We start from the raw sequence: 19,563 nt of genomic DNA, 5'->3' as shown, positions 1-19,563 counted from the left end.
ATAGTGATGTAGAGTAGTGATGAAACATGCTCTTCTCAGAGGTGCCCAGTAGGACAATAAGCAAATTTAAATACAGGAATTTCAACTAGACAAACTCTAGAGATCTCTGACAACCTCAGCTATTCTATGGATAGACACACATGTTAGATAAAGTCAGGTAACTCTTAAGTTGTACTACTTGCTTTCTCTTTGAAGAGCATTGTGTATATGTTGCTGCCACATTTCCAGTATTTTCTAGTAGAGTATCAAAATCAGCCTACTTAAAAAAGGTAGATTGCATTTCACCACTGTGAGATGGACAGAAATCCCAGCATCCCAGCATGTAGCTCATATGAGTTGCAGAGATTCCTGCTCAGGGCTACCTTTTCTTTTTTTCTTTTTTTTTTTTTTTTTCTTAAAATAAATAAATAAATAAAAAGATTTAATTGATTGTACTCATATAATCATTTAGACATAAACCGTTGAACAAGTCTGGGACTAGGAGTGGATTCAGCCATACCTAGTAGCCTTACCAATTTGTTTCAGCATTTAGAAAGCAAAAGCATCCACTCTGGACCTTGTGACTCAATGGGAGGTTCTCCTCAACTTTTAGACATAAACCATTTTCCAAGTCTGGGAGTAAGTTTGTGTGGGAGTGTGGCCATGGGGGTCCACAATCCCCATGGTTGGTGATAACACCTGGCTCTTAACGATGAGACCATCAGGAATGTAAAGAGTTTAGGGGGAACAAAGAAGGGTGATTAAGGAGACGCCTTGCCGTCTCAGGTTGCTTGTTCTCCCGCAGTTAAGGCATGGAAGTTGCTGGGTGTTTACGTTTGCCGGGCAAAGTTGAGGACCAATTAATAGTTAGTGGAAAAGGACTGCTGTGGGGTGAATAGGATAAGAAGGGAGGCTGTCCTCAAGATGGGGACGCAACATGGATAATGAAGTTATGTCATGAATGACGTTATGTCATCAATAAAGTAGCAGCAGTTACTGATCCTAAAAGAAACCTGGTGTCTGTGTGGTAGTTACGCCACAAGTTTGGATCCACTGCACCTAGGCTTCTCTCTAAGTAGGAGTTTAGAATGCAAGGGGGTCCATTCTGAACCTTGTGACTCATTGGGAACAGGCTCCAGACATTTTGTCTAACTCTGTCCCCTACATAGTAAACATCCAAGTGTACCTTACCATCTTGAATCTTGATAGTCACCGTCTTATTTACAATTAAGCTTTCTTAGATCACGGCATGATATTGATAAAATACATTGCTGCTTCTCTCTTACAAGTGAATTGCAAAACATTTCCATCTGCAACAGGCAGAAGCATTAAACCATAAAATAAACAGGATAAGATGCTCTGAATGGAAAAGTCTAAATTAAATGTCTAGTCTCCAGCAAACTTGAATAAATGAAAAGACATGGCTTGCAGCTCTGTGTCAGTAAGTGTAAAATGGTTCTCCATTGACTGCAATCTACAGTAAAAGGACTTCTAATGTCTCAGTGCATGGAGTTGGTTGTACAAAAGACCAAACACCTTATCAAAGCCTCTAGCTTTTCCACATTTATTTCAGTTCAACTCTAAATTCCGGTTTGGGTTGAGTATTTAATCCAGTCAAAATACAGTTTTCCACAGAATTCGGAACAGGAAATTTTGCTCAGACCAAAATGAGATTGTCAAGGAAGTAATACTCATGTCAATTGGTTTCACCAGCTTCCTGATTTCTTCCGGGCCTCAGAACCTCCATTAAGAAACTGTATATTTTTTTTACATTGATGTCTGCATTTTGGAATTGATTTTTTTTTAAGGTGTTACTTAAATGGCATTGAAGATAGTGGAGTTTCTCCTTGAAGAGAGTTGCTATTAAAATGTACTGGATTATAGGTTAAATCCTCTGTATTGCAGTTAATGAAGAAAGCTGTAAGGAAAATAATAATAATAAAATCAATTTAAAAATAAAAAATAAAACATCGTTCACAGCAGGTAGGAGAGCATGTGGTTTTGTGCAGCTTTTTGGATGAAATTGTCTAGCAGAACAACTGGGAGGGAACATCCACATTGTCTGAAAATACCCAAAAGAGTTAACTTCCCTGCTGGATATGCACTGCCAGATGCACACGTTGCTGCTTCTGTCTCTGCAGAAAACAGCACCAGGTGCACTAGATTGTTCAAATTATGCAGCAGAGTAAAGAATTCCTAATTTCTCCCCACAGTTGTGCTTTTTGTCTCCTCCCTTTGTATTTCCCTGCTTCTTCTTGTTTCTTACTCTCATAGTAGTTCAGGATACCAATCAAATAACACAGCAAGACATAATGAACTGGGTGTCAATGGCGAGGTTTTGGCAATGGCAGGGGTGCTGCAGGGGCCCTCTGTGGAGAGGAAAGGCCAGGGCTGCCCCTTGCCAAACACAGCCTGTTCCAGATGGCTTCAGGAGTCCTATGACAGGGTCCAGCTGGGCCCAGCAGCCAAGGTGGTGCCACCTCTATGGAAATGTGTTCAAGAATGGATGAAAAATGCTTCAGAGGCAGTGAGGAGTGAAGAAAAAACCTGTGAGAATCAACTTTGTGAACACCAAGACCAGAGAAGGAGGAGCGGGAGGAGGTGTTCCAGGTGCCTGTTGGAGCAATAGCCACACTGCAGCTTGTGGAGGAGCCCACACTAGAGCACTGGGTATGCCTTGAAGGAACCGCAACTTTTGGAAGACCCACATTGGAAGAGGCTTACTATGAAGGACTGTAGCCCATGGAGTACCCATGCTGGAGTGAGGCAAAATGTGAGAAAGGAGGAGCAACAGGTGGGAACTGTTGTGGACTCACCACAACCCAACCCTCTGAACCAGCTGGGGAGATAAGTGAGGTATTGAGAATGAAGGACTGAAGTTAAGCCTTGGAAAGAAGAGGGGAAGGAAAGTGTTCTTTTAATTTTATCTTCTCACTACCCAAATCTATCTTAAATGGAAAGAAAAAAATCCCATCTTGAGTCTGTTTTGCCTGTGATGTTAATTGGTAAGCAATATCCCTATTTCCATTTTCACCTACTAGTTTTTCCATTTTGTTTTCTCTCCCTGTCCTGTTGAGGAGGAGGAGTGAAAGAGCAGCAGGGTGGTTTCAGGTTTCTGGTTTCAGGCCAAGTTCAACCCACTACACATACAAAACGCCGATAATGTTATTCTGAATACCAAGAGCACCAATATTTTGGTACACATTGCCAGCATGTACACAGAAAGACACTCTCACTGTGAAGAGTCTGCAGCCCATGAGCATATCTTACAGTACAGGATGAAATTTAAATCTCATTAATTTGTTAATGGCAGCATAGAAGATGTCCAGACCAATTTTTTCTTGCAAAACCTATATCCCCACAAGGCCAGAAGAGCCCCCACATGTAGAAGACTAAACTTTTCTCTCTCTACCATCTAAGCTGAAGAGACTACAGCTTCTCCAGATTTCTTCACCCATGTTGCTATCATAGTTCCTGATTATATTTTAGATAATCAATAAAATATTTAAGTTATACCTTATTCATGTCCAGATTACCCCATAATTTCTACTTATTAATTACCTGTTTTCATATAATTTTAACCCAAGAAAAAGGTCCTAATTGGGGACTTGAGAAAGGAAAGAGTAATGGTCTTTCAGTTCATATGATATATATCTAATATCTTGTTGCATTTTTAAAGTAAAGGAGAGGTCCACTTATCTCATTATGTCATAGTGTTTTGGAGTTCTCAGTTGTAGCTCTGAGGCGAGCATTTCATTACTTGCACACTTTTAACTCACATATACTTAAGCCCTACTAATGGGATTAGAGAGCTGTGATGATTCATGACAGTTGGTATATTCTCCTGTAGATTTTTGCAGAACTTCTATTAGCATTAAAGGGAGCTACACACCAGAGGACCAAAGTCTATTAATAAAGCATCTTCCACAAACAGTCTTCTAACCAGCAGTTTGGGTATCCTAAAGCTCTCAAGTCATTCAAGAGAAATGACTGTGATATCATTACTTGAGCAGTGGAGATTCATCCATTCCACTAAAAACACTCACAAGAGACTATCAAGAAAGGCCTTTTTTGTTTTAGTTATTGGAAATGTCTTCCATTCTCAGTTCTATTAATTTATAACTATAGAAATAATAGGAGCTGAGACAGGTATAGAAAGTTTAATTCTCTTCTTGTGAGCTTCAAATTTTAAAAGGGACTTCAAAAAAACCATGATAAAAAGGGTATTAAAATTCATGAATGCCAATATAATATAATTTTGATCTGCACAGTTTTTCAGGGGTTGTTGTCAGTTTCTATTCCACTGTTAGCCATCATTAACAGCAAATATGACAGATACACTAATGAAATCGATTTGGTCATGTTATCAATTTAATTCAAAAATGTAACCCCATTTTATTACCGTGTAAGTTATAAAGCCTTATAGGCTAATGTCATCTGTCGCTGTGGGAGTTTTGTGCTGGAGTTTTCAATAACTAAATGTAGGCTTATTTTTATTTTTTACATTTTGAATTAATTAATACAGTGGTAAGCATGCTCTTGGTAGGACTGAAGTATTGTTAAGTATCTAGTAAGTGCCTGATACATGCTATTGAGGAGGAATATACTGTGCAATGTATATTCAGGCAACTCACACTTTCTATGGAATGGATACATTCCCAACACCCTTAGAACTAGTACACATTTGTTGTAAGGAATTTTTGGAATGTAAATAAAAGCAGGGTGGTTGTCAGACCACATGTGTCTTTCTATTAATATTAGAAGGCTCTGCAGTGTATTCCTTCTTGTAGAAAGCAGTATTTTTAGGAGCACTGGTCAGCTGATGGAACTGGGGTATGGTTTTATGTTTTATTTGGAATAACAACAAGCAACGCTAAATATCATAATTGCAAAAGTGTCACCAGATGGCATCATTATACACAGACTTCTGAATTGTTTCATTGAGTAAGTAAATGTTTAAGCTTGGAAATCCTCTCATGTCTGAATATAATTTTAGGCACAATCTTAAGAAACTGAATAAGAAGGAATATCCATTTGCTCTCCATTTTGAGTTCCATTTCAAGTTGCTTCTTGAGGAAGAGCTGTTTTCAAAGCATCAGAAATTACTGTTCAGTAATTAGCTGTCATACAAGCTGACTGCCTTTTTTCCAAAAACAGGATATCTTCACAGTTATGTAGAAAGCAAACAAATTTTATTGTGCATATATCCAAAGTTAATTTTCCTAATTCTTCTCCACAAGACAACCAATGAAGGAATAGTACAAGACTTCCAACCCAAGCCATTCTATGGTTCTATGAAAAGCTTTTTTTTTTTTTTTTTTTTTTTTCCCACAGAAGGGCAGCCATCATGCTGTAATTAGAGATTATGCAACCTATTCAAAATCCCTTCAGAGCAGCAAACGCAGGACCTTCTGGCTGCCTGGCACTGAACAGCTCGAGGCAGCGTCATGAGCTGGACTGTTAGTTTGCACTGCACTTCCTGCTGCCAAAACCACACCAGAAGCCAAATCAGGCTGAACAACCTTGAAATAGTTCCCTTAGAACAGCCTGTGGTCACTGCAGTGCAGGTGCTGATGTGTCTGTACAATGCTACAACAATTCCTGAGTCACCACCTTACCCATTGTTGTGGTTCCCAAATAGGAGAAAATGGAGAGAAAGCTTGCCAAATACATGAAAAAAACATCCACTCTGGCCTGTTCAGCTGCCTATGTAGACTGTAGTCATCGTCATAAAAATACAGACTGGCCCTGCAGTGGAGCTGCTTTCACACATTTCTGTGAGTAAGCTGACAAGATCTAGTAGGGCTTTTGTTAGGCCACAAAGAAGGAGGTATTTCTGAAGCAGAGAAAACTCCTTACGGCTACAATTAAAGCAACGATTTCTGAACAACTCTTCTCCTCTCACTTGCTGTATTTATCGTTTAGATATTTAGAAATTTCCTGGACTGCAAGAAGCTGTAGAGCTACCCATGTTGGTTCCTATGAAGAGTGTCCTGTGCAATATGTGCCCATTTGCTCTTCTCAGAAACTTCTTGCAGCCTTCTTTTCTTCCTTTTAATATATATCCAGTATGCTAAACATAACCTGAAATTAAACAACTCAGTCATTGCACATAAGCACTGATAAAGTCTATTCATCAAGAAAGTGAGTATTTTGGAAGAGAATTATCAAGAAGTAGCCAATTTACTGGCAACATCTTCAAAAGAGAATAAGTTGGTGTTTGAAATGATCTAAAAAAAAGGGAGACAAACTATTTGGCTATTCAGAATCTATGTCAACTAAGATCTGCTTCTAAGGTGTTCTCTACTAGTGGCTTAGCTCAACAACAAATAAATAAATAAATATTTATTATTATTATTATTTTCCACCAAAGTGCATATGGCTGGTGACACTGAGAAGCAGTTTAACTCATCTGGATTTCTGCATGGCTCACTGAAATTCTGGGCATACATTAAGGAACTAAAATAATGCATCACAAATTGGTTTTCACTGTGAATCAATTTGTTCCCAAACAAATGTTTATGAGACAACATTTGATGTTTCAGAGCATAAGAGTGCTCAGGCAATAGTCACTCAAGAATCACTAGTTAGTATATCAAAAATAACAGATGCAACTGACTGTTGGATTAGGAGAAGGACAGGAAACAAGTATTCATCTTCTGATTTGGCTGTGCCAGAAACTTAGTAGTATGGCTGCAGTTATTTGTAATTCCTGTAAACCCTGGAACACCATCTTTACAGCCTCAAAAAAAAAACAAACAAACAAAAAAAAAAAAACAACCAAACAAACAAACAAACAAAAAACGGGATATTACAGATTCTGAGAGCTGTTTCTTTGGACTTGAAGGCCTTGGATTGGGTAATAATATTAATTTATTGAGTACTAAATAATAAATTACACTTGGCATCACTTTTGTACTAATGAATTTCCAAAAGATCTGATTGCCTTATTAATAGGCTGGCAACAGGTATTTCCCATTTGCATCCAATCTCTCCAAAAATCCCAGCCCTGCTGCGAGACAGCAGAAAAGATGGGAGTAATTTGGTTTTGCTTCTGTAGAGTTAGGTGTCCATATAGATGCCTTTTTCTGAGGAAGTTATGAAGATATTTACCATCATGAATAACAATCCCAGTATTACGCCTCTTAAATTAAACTGAGGCAACACTCATTTTTGTTTGTTTTTTTTTTGTTTTTTTGTTGTTTTGGTTTCGTTTTTGTTTTTAAATAAAATCTTGATGGCTAATTCCTTCTTTTCAGAATTTTAGCAGTCTTTCATCCATATTCTTTCTCTCACTTTTCCACTACCTGACAAGATCTTTTCCACTACCTGACAAGATACTGGACACTACTACATTGGATTACTGTTTTCTGTTTACAGATCAGCTCAATAAGGCATGAAGTTTGAATAATGCTCTTAATTGCTGTACAAACTCCCTGTCCTTTGAGGTTTCTCTTGACAGGCTGTATGCTTAGTTGATTAATTGTTTGATCTGGAGAGATATAGGCTTCCACATGAACAGCTTCTCTCTTCAGGCCCTTTATTTTATTTTATATTATTTTATTTTATTTTATTTTATTTTATTTTATTTTATTTTTTACTGCCACAAAGTCATTCTTAGGCAAAGCTTTCCATTCTTCCCACATTTATTCCTGGTGTCCTTTATGTTCTTTATATTTCACATTCTCCTATGATTGTAATAGTTTGAGAATGAGATAACAAGGAGCTTCGGCGACATTAGAATTATTTGTGATGTTTCTCATTTTTGTGGGTGTTGGTTTTCTGTGCATAGCAGGGTCGTTGTTATTTACTCAGCTAGAATTCATGCTGTTCCAAAGCTCACCATCATTTGATTTGTTTTGCATGGCCTGCAAGTTACATTATCGCTGTCATGTAAGTGTCTTCAAAATTCTGTGAAGAAGCAAAAGCTGCTTGAACACATTAGTGTAGAAGTGACTGGATCACAGGGACAGAACTGGCACACATTTGCTTTCATCCATCCATGTGGATATGTTCTGCATATACAGGAGTATATATATATTTATTACCCAACATACTAGAGTACATATATTGCCCCTATATTTGCATTAATTACTGTAATGGAAAAGCCTTCTTTACTGCCTTTGAGCTCCTATTCTATTCAATGTTACTGTAGAAGTAGCTCAGGCTGCTACTGCCAACTTTCCTGTAACACCTTCACAACTCAATGAACCATTTCAGATAACAGATGATGTCAATATTTCCTGCCACTAAAGTCTTTACCTTTCATGGCTGACAGGTAGTTTTGCCTGGGTATGAACCTATACTAAACAAACTGTCCTTCCCCTTGAGTGTATAGGAATATATGTATATATGCTTCTTCCTATGCAGTGAGGGCAGTCAGAGTCACTTGCTGATGATGATTTAGCCCCCTGTTTGAGGTAGTGTTTAGGCTACTTAAATAATTGACAGTGCTTTCTTGATTTCTGCATATGTTTACACTATTCCTTTGATTATAAATTCATAACACAGATACCTCTGAAGTTTCTGCTACTAAATTATTTTCATGGTTGTCCTGAAAGTTCTTTTACAGAATGTTTGTGCTTTTTTTTATTTTTCTTTTTTTTTTCATTTTATTACATTTTTTGTCATGTAGTTGAGTTCTTTTTTTTAAAATATATTAACAGTCTTTCTTCATCATTTTACATGACATGTGCTTTACATATTATTCAATAATATTTTTAGAAAAGTTGCTTTCTGATTACATGTTAATCAACTTTATTTGCACAGATTATTTTGAATTAGTGTACCACATCAGGGTGCTTAACATCACTTTCACTAGCCTAACATTGGCAATTTCACACCTGGAAAACCATGGTCATGGTCTGTACAAGCCAGCTGTGAAGGACTGTTGAAACTATAGATCCATCATCCTAAGAGTCTCTCAATGGCCTACCTGAACTCTGGAAAGGCACAGCATTTCAGTTTACCTCATGAAATACGTAATTTGACCTCTGACCCAAGCAGCTTGAAGCAAACATTAACATAAATCTTAACAGCAGAACAAAAGAATTTTCCCCCTTTTTGCACATGCTCTAAAGTTTTACATAACTGAGGCCATAATGTCTTGGCTGGAATGAGAAATGATAAATTGAAACATCTACTTTTTGGTTTTCCTTTTTTTTTTTATAATACTTTGTGGCCCATTTTCTCTCTTTAGATCCTCATAGGCCTCCCATGTCTTCACTAATCTGTGTTATTTACCGATACTAACAAATCATGTTCATATTTCATTCACATTGTAAATAAATAAATATAGGAACTTCTCTTGAGCCTCCCATAGAACAGCTCATCATTAGTCACTGTCTATTTTAACTTACTATCATTTACTTCCACTTTTCTCCTATTTCTTCGTTTATTTGTAATATGTTACACAATTATCTTTTATCTATTACCCATGGCTCTCAAGTTTTAATGAGATTTACATCTCAAAAGAAGACAACTATATTATCAGTTAAATTCTCATTTCTGTAGTTAGAGTAATATTTCTTATTTCCCTGTTTCAAATTTTACTCCTCTTGGCTCCCCTAGCACTTATTAAATACTAAAAAGGTAGCTACTTTGAAATGAAAAATCTTTAATCTTTTCTGGTCTTTTTTTTTTTTTTTTTTTTTTTTTTTCCAGTTTCCTTCTTGGTTTATTTTCTTTGTTCAATCCCCAACTTGATATCAGCTGTAGAATATTCTGTTGTCTGTCCATCCTTATTTGTCTAAGCCCAGTCTGAGGTCCATTCTTTCAGTGTGCCAATGTATTTTGACAGTAGGAAAAAAATAGAAAAAACAGTAAAAAATAATTGCTTAGTTGTAACTTCTGTAACTGCGTAAGATTATATATATACATATATATATATGTATGTAAAGACTTCATTCTTCAAGGGTACGAAGCACACACCAACCAGAAACTAGAAGATCAGTAAAGCAAATTCACAGGGAGGGTTATGCAATATTTTGCCACCTGGAGAATGTAATAATTACATAATTACAATTACAATGTAAAAAAAGATTACAGTTAAGACATGGCATCAACCAAGAGGAAACACTTGTCTGAACTGGTTTGACAGTTCCCATGTTCCATTGACATCATTTTTCTTTGAAGAGGTTGGAATAAATAAAAGAAAGCATAATTTATAAAACATACCTAGAAGAAAAAGAAGAGTGTGCAAGTGACTTCTTTTATTTGCATAAGTATATGTACCACCTTCTCAAGGCCTTTATGATTTCACCACAAAGGCAGCAAATGACTTTATTTGCATCAATCATCCTCAGAGAATCATTAAACAATTCTGGTGACAAACTTGGAGCTGTTGTTGAGATATCTGGGAAGTATTTTAAGTCAGAGGATGAACAGTAGCTGCAAATCACTTTCATCCTTACTATTTTGAAATCACTTGAAAAACAGTCTGGTCTGCAGGCTAATATAATTTATATTGGCTGAGGGTGGCTCTTATCAACCTTAGTGATTGTAACCTGCTGCCCGTGCTCCCTGAGAAGCAGTATGGAAGCAGTATGGTAGTAGGTGAACATTCCAAGCAGTCTGACACTAGAGGAATTCTTTTCTAAGTAAACCTGTTCTCCTGAAGACTGCTTTGGGAATCAGGAGCAGGCTATTTCTCACTATTTCAAGGTGGTCCTAAACCAGTTTTCACCCGGTCTGTTCCAGAAATCTTAGGTGATGCTGTTCAACACCTTACTGATCTGATCTTTCATCTGAAACAATTTTAAATCTTGGAAGTTTTAAACTTCATACAAGAAGGCTTAAAAGGAAATATTTTCTCTTACATATTCTCATATATTTATTGGGAAAAATGAAAAAATGTTGCATGTATGTAAACTTATGTGATAAAATACATTTATACATATTTTTTTTTCCCTTGAACAAATATATATATATTTTTTTCCTCTCTTCTGGTTTGTGTCTACACTCAGTGTTGGCTAGTGTAGTCTTTACACTAGTTCAATGGCACAGGCTGTAAGCATTGTGATTTTCCTTTCAACCAAGCAATTTACTGGCTTCTAGTTCAGCTGTTCTTCATACAGGTTCTTCAGACACGATGTTGAATTCTTTATTCTCTTCTGGAAATTCTAATTGTACTAACATTTGTGATGAATAGGCCATATCAGATAGTAAGTGTCTGAGTTAAAGATTTATGCAACAGCATGTGGGTACAGTTTCTATAAACAAGTGAATGATTGAGGACATTGCTTACATAAAACCTGAGCTACTGCAGAGAAGAAATGAATTGGCCAGAGACAAAATAAGCTGAAAGCATAATTATAAAACTGGAAAATGATGTGTCATATTGTTTGCTATAGAGTATTAATATTTGCTATATTTGATGTCCCAGATGTTTAAAACACTAGTTACATCTGACCTCACCTGGACTAACAGAACCTTATAAAGAAGCTTTTTTCTAAAAACTGTTAAAGGGCTTACTGCCTTTCCAGAGGTTGTTTTAAGTCTACTATGTGATTTTCTATATTCTTCTGTTCCCTTTCAAGTGTGTTTTGAAAAAGTTACTTGTGGCCAAGGCTATGAAGACTATGAAGACACTTCCCTCTGTTTTTCAAATTTTGCTTTGGAAGAGGCACATAAAATACTTTCAGAAACAAACATTTTTTTTTAATGTAACTTAGTTTTGTAAAATTAGAATTTCACAATATTCTGAAAACATATCGTTCCTGAGAGACAAACATTTCACCACTGCTCTTAGGTTAGTAATTCACAGTGATAAACACAGACAGTATATTTTGTTAATTTGAAACTTTTTTTGGGGGGGGGGGGGGGGGGGGGCAGAGGTGGAGTACGAAAACACTCTAAGTGTCTTGAGGTGTCTGTTGGACAGAGGAGACTCAGAAAATTGAACTGGTCTTTGATGAACAATCCCAACCTTTTTTATCTTTGATATTTCTTGTACAGCATAGCCCACGTAAAAAAATGTGGTATCTTTCATTGAGCATTTGAAGTACACAGAAAACAAAGACATAACCAAGGATATTCAGAACTGACTGGAAGCTATGAATTTAGTTATAAAGATTATAGATGTCCATTCTTAGATCCTCTGTTGGGATCTGGTTTCCAGAGGATGAATGGCCTTAATCTGATCAGTAACTGGGCACACCGGAATGAATGTATCCAGCACCTGAAAAGGGAAGGGTAAAACTTCAGTTTCAAAACATGACCCATGTCCTCATTTTCACATTCCATTGCTATGTCTTCCTTTCAATGCTCCCACCTTAATAATCACCTGGAGAAACTCCTTTGATGATGTCACGCTCAGGGAACGAAAGTCTCACTTATAAAAGGATTTTCTTTATTTTAGATAATTTAGCTGAACCAACACAAAACTGAATACTGTAAAGCAACAAAAAAACGATGTAACATCTTTAATTGTTCTGTGTTAACTAAATAAGGCTACAACACTCCCTTTAAAATAAATCAAAACAGAGAGTTGGTAGAGTGAGGGATCTGGCTCTTGAGGTCTACATATACAGTAAATGTATTTACCATCATTTATTGCATGACATTTTAAACCTGACATTGGTCATTTATAGTGCAGTCAGTCCATAACACTTTTCAAGTGGCTGGGCTTTAATTGCTACCTTGACACAGGTCAAACTCCTAAGATTAAATAATAATTTGTATATATTTACTTGAAGACAAAATCATCTATAGTTCATCTCTCCTGTAACCTCTTCATTAAGTAAGAAAAGGCCTGTATTAGAACAAGCCTTTAAAAAATTCTTTAATCAACTTTTCATTTTTGAACCTTTCATCTATGGTCACTTGAACAATCTCTATATATTTTTCTTTAGTAGCATAGAACTAGCATAATTCTAAAAGTTAATTGGAGTATTAGGTAGTATACTTGAAACCTTAATATATTTGCCAGGAGGAAATGAAGCTTCCTTCTTGAGTGCATCATACCGGTATGTATGAAACTTACACATAGAAAGGTGTAGTAAAAGGGAGCAAGTTTTGTTTGTTTGTTTCTCTGGTTTATCATATTTTTCCCCTCATCTTTGCTAATTTTTCACTAACCAATAATGCTGAAACAGTGGACTTTCTAACAATGAGGTAAAACACTGAAAATGGGATAGAGGAACAGGCTGCAAACAGACCCTTAGACTGTATTACATAAAAGTAGGAGGGAGAGAGAGAGAAACAAACCTTGCTATGAAGAGCAATGAGTAAAATATTTTACACTCTATTTTTATCAGTACATAAAGACAAAAAAATAAAAAATAAAAATAAAAAATGCCTTCCAACAGTGCAATGGTTGAATGCATTTATGTAATATAAACAACATTATTCTTTGCTTTTTCTACACAGTCCTCTCTGGTCATGCTTTACATCCAGAATGTCCCAATGGAAGAAAGCAAACGACACCAGTCACTTCAGAGACAACTGAAGTAATAAAACACAACTTAACTCTGAACCACTTGTCATGACTGTCAGAGTTATCACGTTAATTGTTAAATAGGATTTTCTACAAATATACAACATATAAAAACTGTTAAATATATAACTTTAGGCTTTTCAAAATACATTTAATGATCTCTTTCAAACAAGTGTTACTTTTGTTTTCTCTTTAATTTGCTTTCTGGTGCTAAATGGTGTATCAGATGAGACATAGGCCACAGATGACCAAACATGCTCTTTGCAAATACTGTATTATCCAACTTTAACTATCAAAAATGGAACTGTAGAAGAGGCATGTTTAACTGGTTAAAACTGAAAATGATTTTAGTACGAGAAAGTCAATCTAAGTACAGAGGAATAAAGGTGCCATGTAGACAGTTTGTGTTCTTTTTGTCCCAGTTTTTCAAACATAGGTCATTTCCTTTCAGTGCTCCATTATGTTCTCTCAAAAGTGGCATTTCAAGAGCTGGTCTCTGGGTTAGTTTTTACTGCAGCTTTCCATAAAGACTTCTGCTGGACAACAGCTCAGCTTTGTGAAAGCTGGAATCATGTCTTTGTGGAGACCCCCTACAATTTAATGACATAGCTCTGTTAACCGTAAGATTGTGTCCACTTTAAAATAGATTTTGCTCTTTGGTCTATTGTATATATTGAAAGTATAAGAAAATAAAAGCAATTCAGACAGTTTAGGGCACAAGAAGAGTTTCTCTTTTGCACCTCAGTGTCCTCCCATAGGCAAAACAGTCTTCTCTAAGGCTGATTGGGATGATACTCTTCATTGTAGCAGACTCTTCAGATTAAAACATGTAGATAACAGCAAGTCCAGCAGTGGTGTATCACGCAGATGAAACGTTAACCATGAAGCTTTTTGTATTGCTAATGCCCAAGCATATCTCTTTTTTTTTTTCTATATTCCTTAGTCCAGTGATCCTTAGTATGGTAGAACAAACTTTATCTCATAATGTAGAGGATTTATGCTGTCTTTCATGAGATACAGAGATACAGACAGTTGAGTTGATGACATAGAACGGATGATGATCCACAGCAGTGAAACTTGACTAAGTTAAGTAGCTCACACAGAGCCTAAACCACTCCTACGAGGATTCTGTGTTGCTGCATTTGTCAGGAGACCTGTAAATAAATAAGAACAAATGAGTCAATGTCTTAATTCACAATCCTGGTTATCTTTGCTGCCTATTACTTTAAAATGTTCTGTACTGAGAATTTTCAAGGAAACAGTTAATGAATTAGAAGATATTTATTTTTCACAGCAAATATTTTCCCTGAGAAACAACATATGAATAAACCTATGTTTATATTTATTAACAAAACAAAACAAAACAACAACAAAATAACTTTGTTATTTCTAGTAAGATCATGAATATAAATGATAGTTTACAACTTCAGTGCTTTCTACTCTATAACAAGCTCCATGCACTTTCCTTTTTACAAAAATTTCACAGAATGTTCTTTTACCTGCATTAAATTACATGTAACAATATCTAATACACATGGAGATTAAGATAGCTATTACTTTTTACATGTAAGATATGATAAAAATGGGCATGACTGCCACGATCATTCATTAACAGTGTAAGGATATTTATACTTGAAGCTTTGCTGCTTTCAAGTTTCCGTGGAGCGCTAGGGTGCGCCTGTTGATTTATACGCTAATTTAATCAACACTGCCCTCTAGTGATACTTGTAAAAGTGCAAATTAATGTAAATAATGTTTCTTAAAAGTCAGTATAATCAGAAAATTGTTTTAGTTACACAGCTGAAAAATAAAATGAAATAAAATAAAAAGAATGGAAATTGGCAAAGGACTGCCCTGTTTTTAAAAGAAAATGGAATGGAAGCTGTTAAAATAGAAAGAGGCAGTGGTTTGAAAGAGAAATAACCAAAGCTCACAGTACAGAGAATACGAGTACTGGAAGACAAAACAAACGCAAATGAAAAAGTAGTGACTGTTTTTTACAACAAGGAGCCAGCTACTTGTGCTCATTGAAAATATCAGTTTAGAAATGGTTTTGAAATTACACACTATACAATACGGAATGTTTTGAGGTATATTAAGCAAGCATGATTGTTACAAAATGCTGTTTGAATGTTCAAACTCTATCTTCTGCTTTGGCATTGTCCTGTCTCCAGATAGGCAGAATTGTTATTACTGATGGAAATATCATGCATAACACCAGAAAATACCGAACAGTGAATGTGAACAGGCAAAACAAAAAAGAAAATCCAATTCACTTAGTTCAAGCTGTATATTAAATTTAGACTTTTTAACCTAAACCTCAGAAAAGTAAATTAAAGAAATACCACCCTCCAAATCAATTTAGTGACAGCTTGAAACATATTGTTCTCTGTATATATATGTAGAAAGATAGATAGGTAGGTAGAAAGATAGATAGATGAATATTTTCTTTATAAGGCAAAAAGTGTATGTCATAGATTTCTGCTTTTATCCTCTCACCTTTTCCAGGAAAAAACACCCCAGAAATCTTGCACACAGCCTTTCCTTTTCGGACTAGTGATCAGATCTCCAAACCACATGGCCTCAGACAGGCTGAAGGCAAAAAACCTGGATGATTATTGTGGTATATTCCCCTTTTTAAAATACACATTCAGCAAGAGAAATGATTTAAAAGTTTTGTTTCTATTAATTGTTCTGTTTCCCCTCCACACTCTTTCTTGGGGTTTCCATTATACCCCCTATTTTTCTTCCCATTAGAAAATAACACATTTTTTAAGGTAGCAATGCTTTTTAGGCAGCAAGACACAAAGCATAAGAGTTATGGTTTATTAGGCCTGAAACTAAAACTGTTATTGTGTGGAGAATTAGGCTGACTTAGCTCCATCACTTCTGAGTTAGGCTAGAATGGCCCAAAGCTAAAAGCAACAGCATAAACTGCTGATGGACTGTGCGTTCAGTGTTTTCATAGTGTGTTTCTCTACCATATTGGTCCCAGGATGGAGACAGAATTCAGGTACAACCACATTCATTTGTAGATACCTGCTGCTTTGTCATTTCATGGATTTAAAAGCTTCCTTCCTCACTTGCTATCACTGTCCCCAGTTTGCACATCCCTGCTGTGTGAATATGGTATCAACACTTCAAAAGAAGGAGAGAAGAGGAGAAAAATATGCATTTTCAAAATGCTGAGTTAGGACAGAGAGCAGGTTTGAAATAAAGTGATGGCAAGAAAAGGAATAGAGTAGAGAACAGAAAGTGAATTTACAACTTTGGACAAGGACAAGAGAAAATGGAATAAGAGGGAAAGAGAAAGGTATAAGTTAACAAGGGAAGTTTAAACATCTTTAATTAATGAAGGTGTGATAAAGAAGAAAGATAGGTAATAGGAACAACAGTTAAAAAGGGGGGAAAAGATAGCAGAGACAATGAAGAGTCCAGAAAAGAGAAAGAGAATGCACGCCTACCCTCCCATCTCCTGTTTTTTCCCCTTCCGTTTCACACTACAGATGAATTAATGACTCCCCAGCCCACCCCCAATAAATAAATAAATAAATAAATAAAAACACCAGACAGATCAAGCAAGAAAAGAGGGATCCCCAAAATGACCATGAAAGGGACTTGTTTACTATATATACAAACAATTCAAGCCATGGAAAATACCACATATCTGAGAGGCAAGTCTAAAGGAAAATGATGCTCTTGATGACTATTTGGTAGCAAATTCTAGAATATTAATTAGGTCAATACAGATTACAATGAAAATTATAAATTAAATAACTATATACAGAGAAGTGTTTGAAAGCTTGGACCAGGTATGTTGGCATAGTTTTGTTCATTTTTTTTTTGCTTTTACTTAGGAAACTTGAAACAGCATCAAATTAAAGACAGCCTGGGTACCATTTACCTAGCACAAGGTTTTCTTTTCTGTCCATCTCTGTACAGGACTCTTTCCAGTTTTAGGCATATTTGCACAAGTCTCTTTGTCACTGACTTCAGTGAAGCTGGAATTTTTCCCCAGTGCTTCAGACAGCAGGTTCTACCTCTTTCTGAAGGAGCCAGAAGTTCTGATGCCAAATATTGCACTGTAGTAATGATAACTACCCCTTCAATTTTTTCCTTTCCACAAAGTGTGTGGGCTTCTATTTATTTATTTATTTTTCCCCTGAGTTTTTATAGAGATCACCTTTGCCTCATGGTACTGGCACTGAATACTTATATACCAAGAAAAAAATGGCACTGAATACTTATGTACCAAGAAGTTGATTGTTAATGAAACTCATCTCCCACTCAACTCTCAAAAACTAACATCTGTTTTCTCAATATAAAGCTTTTTTTTTTTTTTTTTTTTTTTTTGCCTTTTTTTTTTTCCTGCCTGAATTCATAAGTACAAGGGAAAATGGGAAGGTTGCCCCTCCAGTGTATTTCACCCTCTTCTGACAATAGCCTTCCTTCCCTGTACCCAAGAGTCCAAAAGCACTGTCACCCCTTGCAGAAAAGCCACCTCAGTGCTTCCTATCACTGCAGAGGCTGCATGCAGTGGCTTATGGGCACTGATCCACCAAAGCACTGTGGCAAGGTCATTTCACCATCAGAGTAGTATTTCCAAATGCAAACCCTACTAAGTTCTAAAATACCATGCAGCTACGTTTTTGGCATAACATTAGAAAACTGATGAAACAACAAAAAAGTTGATAAAACAGCCAAAACAGAATACACCATGCCATTACATTCAAATAGTGTTCCTTTCCTTTGATACTATTTTCATGAACTATTCAGTATGAGTTTCTGCCCTGCCACCTGCCCCAGTATATTTATTTAATATCTTTCAACAGCTTAGAGAAGTTATGTGCTCCTGCACTTTTTTTTTTTTTTTTTTTTTTTAATGTATCTACGGTTTGTATCTGTTCCCAGCTGTACATGACAAAACAAAACTGGTTGTTTTACTTTTAAAAGAAACTATAAAGTGAAATAAAGTTACTGTCATTTAATGTCACATGCAAACTCTTTGCCTGATCTTTGCCTTTAAGTTGTCTTAAAACAAATGGTCTGGCAATACACATCAGTATTCTGGCTGTAAGATTGAAACAATTTGGAGAACTCTTGAGCTTGTTGGACTTTTGAAGTCTAGGACTTTTAGCATTGAGCAGGCACCTTAGTCCCAGAGATTAAAATACTACTGTACACTATCTGAGTATGAGAGGGAAGCCCAAGTTCTAGTATGCTCCACGGAATTCTACCCAGGAGGAAAAGTGATTTTCCTGACTGCATATTAATTGATAATCCAAAGTATATTAATAAAAAAAAAAAAAAAAAAAAAAAAAAAAAAAAAAAACATAATGCATTTCTTATGGCCTATATATCCTATTATAGTTCTTGGATAGCTTGAAAATATCCTGAGAATGTTTGGCTCATTAGGGCAATTATAACACAGTCTGCCTAATTTGTCTTTCTCTGAAAGAGCTACAGTAGCGGGTATCATATCTTGGGAAGGGAAGGGAAGGGACAGAAAAAAGAAAATGTTCACTATCATCAAGGACAGAGGAAACACATTATACAAGTCACCTTGATATGATGGAAATGGAAATATATGGTGCTTTGTTGACTTGCACATTCTTTCCACCAAACAAACAAACAAAAATGAACAAACCTGAGCAAACCCTTTGTCTTTCAGTGCAGCATCTAGGATCTAATTTTGAATTAAAACATTTAAATTTCTGATCACAAACCAGAAAACAGAGAAAGGTTTGCTGTAGCTTTCAAATATTTTCAGTCAGGACTGAATTTCAAGAATGTCTGGCCTGATCTTTTACTTTAAATAGAATCCACATAAACACCAACAATTCCATGTCAAGCCTGGTAAAGCTTTAGCAGTTTCATCTGGTTTCCATTTTGCATTTTTAGAATAAAAATGAAAGTCAGAGTGAACCAAAGTTTTCATTTTTGCTACAGTAGCCAAGTGCTATTACATGACTGTTGAAGTTATCCCTGTACACTGGGATAACAACTCTATACTATCAATTGTGTTTCTAGCCCTGATTTCTGGGAATTCTCTGGATGCCTAGAATGTAACAGGTCATTTTAGTGTTGTCTAACAGCTGAACTACTTATCTAAGCTGTGTATTTTATACTTTCAACTAAAGTCTAAAAAT

The 19,563-nt window shown here is 36.0% G+C and overlaps 1 protein-coding gene across 8 annotated transcripts in view; it reads right to left on the bottom strand.

Annotated features, from left to right (window-relative positions):
- Positions 1-10,919: 10,919 nt before the first annotated feature.
- The window catches only part of TAFA5 (TAFA chemokine like family member 5), a 448,316-nt gene continuing 439,672 nt past the window's right edge, over positions 10,920-19,563 (bottom strand). For 4 of the 8 annotated variants that reach the window (XR_004747731.1, XR_004747735.1, XR_004747736.1 and 1 more), the window contains 2 exons: positions 15,914-16,006; positions 11,789-14,568 (listed from right to left, as the gene is read on the bottom strand). Coding sequence is in view for 1 of the 8 variants with exons in the window: in XM_035316002.1 (XP_035171893.1) it covers positions 14,560-14,568 (9 nt within the window). In the remaining 7 variants the exon portion in view is untranslated. Of the gene's footprint in view, positions 14,569-15,913; positions 16,007-19,563 lie in introns of all 8 variants that reach the window. The other 4 variants (XR_004747749.1, XR_004747753.1, XR_004747732.1 and 1 more) reach the window with 2 other exon arrangements.

Source organism: Oxyura jamaicensis, chromosome 1 (genome assembly GCF_011077185.1).
Source record: "Oxyura jamaicensis isolate SHBP4307 breed ruddy duck chromosome 1, BPBGC_Ojam_1.0, whole genome shotgun sequence".
Classification (NCBI taxonomy): domain Eukaryota; kingdom Metazoa; phylum Chordata; class Aves; order Anseriformes; family Anatidae; genus Oxyura; species Oxyura jamaicensis.
The sequence above is the reverse complement of the archived record's forward strand: the minus strand, read 5'-3'. Positions and strand labels throughout refer to the sequence as shown.